At 38.1% G+C, this 12,328-nt stretch overlaps 1 protein-coding gene across 1 annotated transcript; it reads right to left on the bottom strand.

Moving 5' to 3' along the window:
• Nucleotides 1-133: 133 nt before the first annotated feature.
• On the bottom strand, nt 134-11,201 carry ctdspl3 (CTD (carboxy-terminal domain, RNA polymerase II, polypeptide A) small phosphatase like 3). Its single transcript, XM_008406645.2, has 12 exons — nt 10,926-11,201; nt 7,673-7,817; nt 7,459-7,599; nt 6,355-6,469; nt 6,078-6,189; nt 4,806-4,892; nt 3,810-3,872; nt 3,652-3,731; nt 3,428-3,554; nt 2,419-2,514; nt 565-611; nt 134-487 (listed from the first exon to the last, which is right to left on the bottom strand). The coding sequence occupies exons 1-12, from the start codon at nt 11,043-11,045 to the stop codon at nt 409-411; spliced, it is 1,212 nt and encodes a 403-aa protein (XP_008404867.1). The 5' UTR covers nt 11,046-11,201; the 3' UTR covers nt 134-408.
• Nucleotides 11,202-12,328: the final 1,127 nt, after the last annotated feature.

The raw sequence follows: 12,328 nt of genomic DNA, 5'->3' as shown, positions 1-12,328 counted from the left end.
CCTTCCCATAAATACCATTTCCATTTTCTCAATAAAAGTTATCAGGCCACGCCCCCTTCCTGAATGATTTGCATCAGAACCACACCTGACGTTATCACAACAATCAGTCAAATTAAATGCTGAAACAATGAGCTAAAGCAACACAGCAAAGCTCTATTAGTCATTTATTGTTGGAGTAAATGTATACAATTTAACAAAAAAAAAAAAAGCATCTAAAACATACAGACAAAAGCTGTTGATTAGCAATATGACCAATAAATAGAAAGTTAGAAATATAAACAAAAATAATTAAAGTTTTGTTTGGGAAATATTTACACGTGTTAGCAGTTTGCTGCTTGAGGAATCGGTTCTGGAAAGAAGCCGCGTTCAAGTGACGATCGGTCAGCAGCGTCTGAAATGTGCCATCCTTTAAGGAGAACTGCAGGAGAACCGGCCCGGTTCCCGACACGGACATACCGCCTTCCGGTCAGGCGGTCCGATCTGGAATCTGCAATTCAACCTAAACATGAGCTACAACAGTCAGCTGGTGAGGCGGGGAGGGTCTGTCAGTCCTCGGACAGCAACCTGTGGAAGTGGTCCTTCCTCTTCTTCAGAACCTCCTGGAAATCCTCCTGGAGAGACAAGAAGAATCCGATCTGTAGCCACGGCAACAAAGGCAGATGTTCAGATCATAACAGGTGGGAGGATGAAGAGATCAATAATTTCATCAAAAAGACAGAAATATACCCATAAGCCTTTTCCTGAAGAGTTTAAGTCTGGTTTAATCAAACTCTGTTGTTTGTCTAGTAGGTCCGGTTTGTTTGGGGGAGATGTGAACGTGTAATACGACAGCAAACTCTGGTCAAACTAATAACCTTAACCTCAGTTTGACTGAATGTATGGATGACAGGAAGCGGACTATAGCGCAGAGGATTCTGGGTAAATACAACCAAAACAAATGTGAGTCTAAACGCTAGTGGGAGAAATGGCTCATTGTTAAATCCTGCAACCGCTAACATCTGATGCTAATCCATTTTTGTTTACATTTAGTGAAGAAAGGAAGTTCTGCTCAGTGTCTCACTCAGAGGTTTTTGTGTCATTTCCTTCAGTAGTTCTTAGTGCAGCGCCACCAGTGGTGAGGAGAGGAACAGGTTTTTCATTTAGCTGAACCTCACCGCTGAAAATGTAACAAATGTTTAAGCCCCAATCCAACTAAGTTTACCGAAATGTTAAGAGTGAAAACACCCTTACGCACACTTAGTTATCTTTTATTTCCTCCAGTGTTTCTCGATTGGAAATGTTGTCACATAATTGTTCTGTTAGCTCTGGCCAAGAGTTTGGAAAAGAACAAAAACAAACCAGTTTTTAACCTCCATCACAGATAAACAACACAGCCTCCGTATGCAGCAGCAGCAGCCAGGAATATTCTTTTCTTTCAGCATCGTTTTACAAACATCAGGAAACAGATCCAAGCAGTGACAGATGTTGCAGTAATTTAAAAAAAAAATGAAGTTGACTCCAGGAGAGATTCTGTTGCTTGTACCAGGTGTGTAACTTTACCTGTAGTCATATGGATGCTATAAGGTAACTATGGGCCATCAATGCAGTCAGGACCACTCGCATTCCCGTCACCATTTTTTGTTTAACCAACTGCTCTCCTCTGGGAGGCGCTACAAAACACCCCTCGTTAGGAAAAACATCTTTACTTGGTTCTCTTCAACTCCTTTTTCTTGTACAAATGTGGGTTGTATTTTACTTATCGTTTGTGGGTTACATTATTTTAACCTTCAATGATAATGTGGCTTATTTAACATCTAGTAAGAGTATTTTTGACCTTCTTTCAGTGTAAAAGGAGGATAAATAAAAGCAACTGCCAATACAGCAGTCAGAAAACTTGTCATAATTGCACGTTTCTCTTGATATTTTGACTATTAGTCTTGCTGATGATCTATAAGTGTTTTAAGGTGGAAGGCCTAACGGCCATCACCCTAATCTTTAATTCCTTCCATATTTTCTCCATCAGATTCAAGTCAGGATTCAGCTGCACCTCTCTAAAAGGTCAATATTAATTCCTGTCAAGTTAAATAGCTACTGTGTTGTAAACAAGCCACTAAGAATAGATTTAGACACACAAATTATTAATTTTAAATGAGACAGACAAACTAACTACTTAATCTGCAATGCCTCAATGTGTCCACATGAGGGCAGCAGAACCTCCTGTATTAAAACTCTTTAATAAACAACAATAGCTTTCCTTTAAGTGTAACTTCTGGAGGAATAAAAGCCCAGGAATCTAACTTAACATATATGTTTTAATATTAGGTGACTAAAGATGAACCACAAGGGCTGTTAAATGTTTTATGCTTATTTTCTCCTGTGGCAGAGTGCGCTTCTTTGGGAGAAATCTAGGAAAGGAAAAGCATTTAGAAGCAGACTTACCGCTGGAGCCAGTCTCTCCATGTAGGGGACGAGTTTCTGCAGCTCTTTGTCTTCTGATCCTCCAGACCAGCTCTTAATGGGAATCGTGTTCATCAGCTGGAGAAAGGAAAAAAAAAAAAGATGAGAAACAAAGAAAACACTAAGCCAGTGGGGAACAAGTAAACCTGCACAGGGTTAAAACATCTCGTTAATCCTGGAGAGTTTAAAACAAAGCCAGAGGACAAAATGTGGCTTCATCCTCACCGATGCGTCAATATTTAATAACCAAGTTGCTGCTTTTTAAAACACAATGTTTTTACAGCTCAATAAGGCTGTATGAGAGCGAGCGAGAGCAAGACATCGGCAGCCAACAGAAAGGCTGAATATCCTGCGGCAAAGTTGCTCTTTCATTTGCTTCTGAGGTTTCAACACTGAGCTGTTATCCAACATGTTGAATGTGGAAATGTTGGCAGCGTTTTGGAAATCTAAGAGTTAAAGTGAGCAGGGGTGTTTTCTAAACATGAATTAGTTCTTAAAGAGAAACAGATTTGCTAAAACCAAAGCTCAAGAGTGCAGCTCTATTAAAATAATAAAAAAAAATTTGCTGCACGTTGAGAAAAAAAACATTTTATTGCAATGCCAATGCTAAAGAGTGTGATAATAATTATTATTCCAGATTTTTCTGACTCTTGATTTATCTCAGTTGTTTTTATCTGCTGAGTTATTAAAAATAAGAATAAAGTACTTATAGATTTTTACTCCCACTGATGACTCACCAGACATCTATTTGTTTAGATAAGAGTTACACTTCTTTAGATATTATTTGCATGCATGGCATTAACACACAGCAACTTCCCAAACATTCAAACAATCCTCTGTAGTGGAAATATTGAGTTCATCCATATTGTGCAGTTCTACTCTCTGACAATTAAATACATCACTTAACCTATGCAGTCTTCTGTGTAATTAAATATATATATTTTTAAATATTATAAAGCTAAACAGTTTTCTGTGTAGTAAAGTTTCTCACGTGGTATGGGTAGGTGTGTGGTGCGTTATCCAGAACAACGGTTTTCGTCAGGTCTCTCCCGAGGATACTGAGGTCCTTGATGTAGTGACCGAGGACGCAGGCGCAGTCGTCCTGATACAGGCGGTGTCTGAAAACAAAAACCAGAAGCAGCTCAATGTCAACTTGTACCAACAAAACGGAGGAAAAGAAATAAAATATCAGCAGCAGCTCTGAAGGCGACGTACCGGAAGAGTTTCTTCTGAGGGTCGAGGATCTCCAGGATCTTCTCGGCGTATTCCTTCTTGGCACAGGTGTAAACAAAAAGCTGGAAATCGCAGGAAGCTGCGGTTAGAAGTTTGGAAATGATTTACAAAGAGAAACAGAAACTGTGAATCTCTCAGACCTCGTAGATTTTTGCCATGGCTTGAAGAAACTCTCTCACATGTGGACGCAGGATCATGTACACCTGTTGAAAGAACAATCACTTCTTTATTTAAAAAAAAAAACCATGAAAACGACTGGTGTTGCATGAATTGCATGTTACTTTATGCAAAAGCTTTTATTTTAAACTTTCTAGTAGCTCTGAATCATTCCCAGGATTCCTCTGTGGCATTTTAATGTTTGGATTACACAAGGGAATTCTGGGAATGTTTGGGGGTGCATGCAGTGTGGGTGTAAAGCATTACTGATCAAGAAAAGGCAAAGAAATCTTAAATTTGTCGTTTTCAGTCTAGTTTTATGCCAACACAGACTTCTGTTATGTTTTTCCTGCAAGCTGATTAAATTTTATTCAACCAGATAATATAAAAACACAAAAGTAAAAAAAAACTTCTAGATTCTCTAATAAAAGTGGTTTTATGAATCCACCCAAACATTTATGAATTACAGCAAAATTAACCCAATTTCTGCATCAAAACATGCCCACAGCTGATGCCCTTTAAAAATAAACTGACATCACAAATTATAAAATATTTGTAGACAATAAATGTTGGGAGTTTTAGTTTTACACATTTAATGAACCGGAGGAGAGAAAATTATACAGTTTCGATTTCCATCTCGAAGCTCCTTGTATTGTTTTAGTTTGTGCAACAGCAGCAGCTGCTGTCTGGTGATTAACAGACCAAAATGTTATGATTACAATATAAAAAAATAATGCAACTTTTCTAGAAAATGTTTGTTTACTAACCAGCAAATTTCAGATTCGCTAACCTGACATATTCCATAAAACCGTCCGTTATGAGCCACATGTGGGATTTTATCGATGTTTTCCTGGTTCAGCTCACCTGAATCTAACCAACAGGAAGCTAAAACAGAACCTGGAGCCGAGCTGAGAAAATCATCGAGCCGTTTGTCGGAGCAGCAACATTTAAAGCATCAACTAAAAGCAGAGATTATTTACCTTGTATTGATGATCCTGGAATGTGGTATAGAAAGTATAATCTGCTTCTTCGATCACATTCAGAGAGCTGAACATGAGCGTCTCCTCCTGCAGAGAAACAAAAAGGTGAATCGATAAAAGGTGATTTTATGTATACAGCACATTTTCAGCAACAGGGCAGTACAAAGTGCTGGTCTTCTTTTAAATCCAGCTCCTGCCATAACATAAATGGTTAGGACTAATTGGTGTCCATGTTCGTTGTTAAGTCTGTACTAATATTTTGCTCTTTTCCCAGAACCTCATGACCTTTAATGCTGTCAGCGAACCAAACCAAATGGCACTGAATGGATATCGTGTTGGCAGCAGAGTTGTCTTTAAATCAGGTTGATTTCACCTCCGGTTTGCTCCATCGCACTAAAACGTCTCGATCGATGATCGACTCGCTGATCCAGCAGCTGCTTCAGCGGTTCACAGGTTTAGTTAATAATTAGGGAGCAGAGCTGCAGCCTCCCTTCTCTTTAAAGTCGGGGATAATTAGCTGCAGACGGGATAATGAACAGCTGCTTTGGCTCAGATAGCTTCTAAACGCAGCATAAAACTCACATCTAGATAAACATTCACTGTGTGATGAACAAATTAAATCCTTCTCAGTCTTTGGGACTAGGAACCAATTAAACAATTAATTGGATTAACCGTGATGAAATGATTATTAAAATAATGGGCAACTAAGTTAGTAATCGATTATTTGTTAACTGGAGTTACAGACTCATTTGCTGAAAGAACAAGCCAGTAAATGAGCCAAAACTGTAGAAAAAAATAAAATACATTTTTATTTCAAAATGAAAACATTTGTAAAAGTTTTAGCTTCACAGTTTCTCTAAGAAAAGAATCTGTCATTAGGCACCTTTTGCAGATCTTTTCAGTTTGCTATTAAGTATTTCTCATCTCCAGATGCATCTTTTCGACAATTCAGATCAAAAAGACACTAACGGAGTTCTAAGCTGTTGCATTTTGGGCAATAAAATGTTTATTTTCTTGTTAAATAAAAGGAATTGAATTGCTTATTTGCATTTTTTTCATGTATTTTAATGTTTAAAAAATATCTGCAGAATGTGGCAATTAAAAAAAACTGATTAGCCAATTAATCATCACAATAAAGTGATCGGATAATCAGTTACTAAATTATTCGTTAGTTTCAGCTCTACATTGTACTAGGATTGTTTTCCAGTTCCAGTATTTATCCCAGTTTGGTTCTGGGATGAACATTAGTGCGTCAGAGTTGACTGAGCGTACCAGGTCGACCACCAGCGTGGCCTCCGGCGTGCTCCGGGTCTTTGGCGGGATGTCTCGGAGACACGGCCGGGAATGCTGAGACTGGGACGGGATGTTCTTGATAAAGGTGAACCTGAGAACACAACAATAAAAACGTAACGTATAAAAACAGGAAAACACATGTACATTAATGAGGGAGCCGAAAATCCAGCTTTTGTTAAAATGAGACGTTTCCCCTGCCAGAGGTAAAAAAAAATAATTATAAAAAAATCCAGAAAGAGGAAGAAGAAGAACGTACGGATCAAAGACGTCGTCGTCCTCATCTCCAGCCAACAGGTCGATGGAACCGTAACCAAACACTCCTTGTTCTGGGCTCAGCAGAACGCTGTTGGCAGTTTCAGAACATTTCATATCTGAGCAGAAAAACAGAGAGAAACAGCCTGAGACGACCTGCAGGAGCAGAGAGTCACTACAGCAGGACTGGCAGAGGAAGCTCAACAGGCATGACGGGTTTTTATTTTCTATTTAAAAACAAATTATATTTTATACTCTCCCCATCATTTATTAATCTTTAATGTCAGATTTAGAAAGCAGAGCTAAGATGTTAAGTTTACTGAGGATTACACACAGAGACCGCTGTTTATGTTGGAGAACGCCAACTGGGCTAGTCGCTAATCCAAGATATTATGGATGGTTTAAAAATTAAACCATGTAATCACACTATTTGTCTGTAAAATATGTAAAGATGTTTCAAAGGTGGAAAAGTGAATAAATCCTTTAAACACTGGAAGGCTAAGAGCTCCTCCAAAAACAGGCCGACTAACTTAGAACAAATCCAACTAAAAATGTAATAAAATAAAAAAAATAAAAACCTTCACCACGGATTGGTAGGACTTTTTTTTTTTTTGCACATTTCTCACCGTAACACGTTTCTCACTATCCAAATGATGACGTAATTATTCACACAAACTGGTCAGACATGTTGATATTTCATTTAAAACTCTGATAAATGTGGTTTTCTGCTTTAGCCAACACAGGTGGGTTTCCTGACTAGCTGTTAGCGTTCCATCTTTTCTAAAAACCGCTGACACGACGCCGTCCGGTCCAGGTGAGGAACTGCTGCTGATCACCAGAAAAACTCTTAATGATGCAATCATCAACACACAGCGGTCTGAACCATCTGCTCCGTCTACATTCCTTTTAACTCAATAAATCAATGTTTATTGATGACTGTTCATCTTGTGTGATTGCATGGCATCACCACGCACTGGGAAAAGTTAAAAACTGAATCCAAAAGATTTGCTGAAAGCAGCAGAGACCATGAGACTGATGGAAACGATATGGAGACAAAAGAAGTCTCTGACGCTCTTCACGATTTCAGGCCGGAAGCTGAGACACCTACTCTCCTTGCTGGGCGTGAGGAACCGCACGATGGGCGGATAGATGTTTCTGGCCGTGGAGTTACGAGGGGACGCCACGTCGATCTCCGACAGAATGCGCTCGTGGTGCATTATGGGCTTGAGTGGGGTCTTAAAAGCCAAATCTGGACGACAAGAGGATCGGTTAGGAAAGAAAATTTGTAGATTAAGGAAAATACAAAACGTAAAGAGTGCAACCTGCTGATGGAGATAAAACACCCGACTCTCTGTCCTCAACAGCGATGGCCCTCGGCCGCTTCCTCGCCCGGCCACGAGGCAGCGGCCGCCTCTTCACCATAGGAACCTCATCCTCTGGTTGGTGAACCACAGACTCCTCCTCAACCTAGTCACAGGTGAAATAAAAGCAGTTATGAAAATTTGTCTCATTCAATCATGAGACCGAACAATTTAGTCTGCGGTTGCAAAAATTGGTAGATGTGAGAAGATCTGACTTTATTTTCACAGAAAAAGCCACCTTGATGATCCACTGTCAGGGTTTCCCTCAGTGTATCATAAGCCTGGCGGGCCTCCTGGCTTTACTTGTGCCCCCACCAGGCTAAGCACTGCTTATTTATTTAAGTCTTTTTTTAAATGTTTGCATTTTTTAAGACTTTATAGTTGTTCAGGTATTAATCCTCCAATCTTTCAGTAATACATAATTATCAAGTGATATTTTCAAATTTCCTGTCAACTTTAAACATTTTTTAACTCAAAAACATGACAGGCCGCTGCATGAATGACTACCCTACTGCCCTCTATCTACACTATCATTATTTAATATTATGTTTTTAGTTTGTGTACTTTTAATTCTTTGTATTTTTTTTACAATTTATTCTATTTTGCATTTTGAACGTTGTAATCTTTTCCTAGGAAATAGGGCTGTAATGATTGTTTTATTCATCATGATGCACAAATCGACTTTTCTTTTTTTTCTTTAGTATTGGAATTGGCATCATAATATTGTGATTATACGTTTTGTATTATTTGCTTCCTTGTGAATGCAGAAAGTAAAAAATATATACATACTAGCGTAGTAAAATGGGCTTTTTTAATCCTTTCAAAAGTAATTTTGTACCTTCATGCATATCTACAGATTAATTTAAATTATAAACAGCGTTGTTCTGATTAATCTATGAGCTTTAAGTGTCCAAATCATTAGAGACAAGGATGTGTCTTTATCAAACCAATATTTATTCCATGATTTGTTTTAAGACCAAATGTCCTGAGCACAGAGCCTCAAACACTAATGTTTACTTGATGAAACCAACACTTTCTTAATAGCACCAAAGCAACTTCCACTCCACATAGTGAACAATAGCTTATGACAAAAGGCATTTGTTTCAAATGTGCTCATAAAAAGCACATTTGATGAAACTCGAGCATTAAAACATCAGCTGGTGGATCAAGAACGCCTCATTTGGGCTTTTAATGAGCAAAAGACACTAAACGCCGAGGTCTGATCAGACATTTCTGCTCTCAACCATCAAACCACAGTAAACTCCTGGCAGCGGCTCAACCCTCATTTGTGTTCGCAGCGTGAAACACGTGTGTTCTGGTGACCTACTTTCTCCAGACCACTTCTCACATGCGACCGACTCTGCGTTAATCCAGCACAGACTCAGTGCATCCGTCCTCCAAGCAGCCATCATTATTTCGACATTTTTACAACAGGGAGAGCTTGTTTTGTCGATTTTCATAGTTTTGTTTGTAAGGCATGTTTTCAGCATCAAACTAAATCAAAGTGCTTCACGTGACTAGGAGGAAAAAAAAACATTACATTGCAAAGTAACGAGAAAATGATGAGGCTGAAAAACAGATTGCACTTTATGATGTTCCAGTTATTAATCAAAGGGGTTTTTACTCAAAACCACAACATCAACATATGGATGCAATTCATAAAGACCCACAGTGCTTAGGAGAAGTCTGTGTTTTGTTTATTAAAACATTTCAAAAATAAAATCTCTATTACTACTAGTATTGATCTTAACTTGTCCCTTTTCTTTGACCTAAAGAAGGACATAAGGACTAGTTTAGGGGTTTGAACCAGCAACCACCGATTACAAATAAATCCATCTCCTGAGCCACTGCTACCACATCTAAGTGTTATCAATTTATTTATCTATAATCCAGATTAAAGTCTGTTCGTCTTTCTGCAGTTCCAGAAAGACAAACAGCACTCTTATAGTGTCACCTAATCGGTTGCTCAGTATTTGACCACTGACCCCTCAATGATTACTTCTAAGCACATTTAGGAGCTTCAATCTATGGTTGAGTAAAATACACATACCATTTTACTTCTCATTGTGTAGAAAATAGTATTCAATCTGCCTCTGTGCAGTTATACACAATGCATTTATTGGCATAGATCTAAATCATCATTGTGACATTAGATGTTGATGCAAGTAAGATGTGGCTCTATAAGAAAGGAACGAACAAAAAAAAAGTGTCTTGACTAAAAGAAAGGCAGGGAACTGGGAGATTCTACTGCAATTGTCACAGAATAGAGAAAATATAAGCTAAAAACCATAAAGTTAAATAAGATTTTTAGATAAAAACACAGTTACGGCAAGCATGTGTGTTAAATAGGAGGCCACCAGAGCAGACAGATCGACTTACAGATTGTTATACTTGTTTAAAAAAACAGTAAGAATATAATTTAGGTCACAAGCACTTGGGTGGTGGGGGGGAAGCAAATTTCACAAGAAATTTCTGAATCTTGCTTTTGATTTTGTTCCGGTAAGAGGTGTGTAATGACTTTTTTGTTTTTTATAAAAATATGTTGTATAGGAAAAACATCTAGTTTTTGTCCAAGAATTATTCTGATCCATACACATTGTGATACCGACGTGACCAACTAGATCTAATCTTAGGAAGCTGAAAGAGCAATATAAAAACATCAAAATGGTTTGACAATTTCTTCTTTTTTTTTTTTTTTACACACAATATTATTTTATGCTGTGTTCTGGTTAGTTGTGGGAAACTTCCGCCCTGATTAGTTTAAGAGTTTCATTTTGAGCTAAAGAGGATCTGAAGAACAGATGTTTGTCAATCGGAAGCTAACCTCAGCATTACTCTGAAACAGCGCCTCCTACCGGAGCTTTGAAAATGACAGAGTTCTACTCACAATAAAAGCTGATTTCATGAGATTCGTGGATAAATATTTACTACAAAACCTTTAAAAATCTGATCGGTGACCCAATATCTCTACTTTAGATTAACTGCCATGAATGGCGATGGGTTGTCATTCGTTTAGGCCACCTACCGTTCAGATGCTGTTTAAACACCAGATGCTAACAGTCGTTAGCATTAGCGTCGTCTGCTGTGTTGAAACTAACAAAATACCAGAACATTGAGTGATAGCTGAATATTTCTCCTGCAAACTGTTCACTGTCGCCACAAATGTGCTCAGTGTTACTAAAATGAAACAGCCGTTTTTACATCGATGAGCTACCTTGTTTGGTAAGGGACTTTCCGTCTCCGTCGTCGAAAGGCGCGTTTGTCTCGACCGTTGACGTGTCCTCCTCGGCGTCTCCGAAGCAGCGGTAATCGTCCTTTGAGACCTAAGTCTCATTTTTCCTTTTCATGTAAGACTTGTAAAGCATCTAAACTGAAACTCTTCAGCTGCACTGTGTTCCCTTTGGGCAAGCGTTTCAGTTTTCCTTCTCCCCGCCCACCACTGGACGTTTACTTGGTCTAACCCCGCCCCGCTCATCCCCGCGTCTTCTCGAATCAAAGAGGAGTGCGTTTAAAACTGCAGCGGTGCGTTCGATTCCCTGTTCTGGACAGCGCTTGAGGGCGGTGCTTCAACAATAGAACAAACTACTGTGAAACAAGTCACGTGTTCTCTGTTTACGTGTGCTATTTTATCGAGTATATGGTCAGAAATCTATTCTTTAAAATGATTTTGTTTCTAGGTGGTTTTTATAGACTCCTTACAATTTTTGATAAAACTTCAGACATAATTTTTCTTATCTAAACCTTTATTGTAGTATTCTGTAATAACATAAATATTGAAAGGATAGAAGTGGGTTTTCTATTAGACATAAACATTCAGCCATTCTGAAAATGTTCCAGTTTTGACCCGTTGTCTTGTATCTTCATTCATTGTTCTGCTTTATTATCAGGCATGTCATTTTAAAGAAAAAAAATCAAAACATACGGTACCTTAAGGAAGCCATTTCAAAAATTATTGTCCAAAGAACACAATAGGCAGTAAAAAAAAAGCTATATTACACTCATGGTGTTTTGCTTTGTGATTAATCTCTTTGTCATTTTACGACTATTTTATATTAATAAAAGAGGTTAAGTATTCTTGTATTTCAGTGAAAATGTTGACAAATAATCTTAGAAAAAATAGCAGATTTCTATTTAAAATAGCCGTTTAATACATTAATTATGTAAAATACCACCTTAGATATGCTTACACTCAGTAAAGGAGACAAAACAGCTGAACTCTTGACCCTCAGGGATCAGGTGGCTCTGCATTGCTGCAGGAGTTTTATTGGTTTGGAAAGCATCGCTGCAAATCAGTGAAAAGTTCAGCTTCAACTCATTAAGCCAGACTATGTGTACTTTTGATTTTTAATTTACCAGCTATCTGTAAAAGCTGCTAGAATAGCAAATTCACAAAATAAAAACTAATTCTGTGGGTTTTTCTGGATACTTGTTCTGATAAAACTAGATGTTGGTTCTCCATGTTTGGCAAGATCATTAAAAACACCTAAACTGTAATTTATTTTCCTGTACCTGACAGGCTGGATAATTCAATTCAATTTAAAAAATACTATTTTGATCCCAAAGGGACATTTAATGTTGATGATGATATATGGAAAAATGATCTTTACTACCAGCAAA

Source organism: Poecilia reticulata, linkage group LG4 (assembly GCF_000633615.1).
Source record: "Poecilia reticulata strain Guanapo linkage group LG4, Guppy_female_1.0+MT, whole genome shotgun sequence".
Lineage (NCBI taxonomy): Eukaryota > Metazoa > Chordata > Actinopteri > Cyprinodontiformes > Poeciliidae > Poecilia > Poecilia reticulata.
This window is presented reverse-complemented; position numbering and strand designations above follow the sequence as displayed.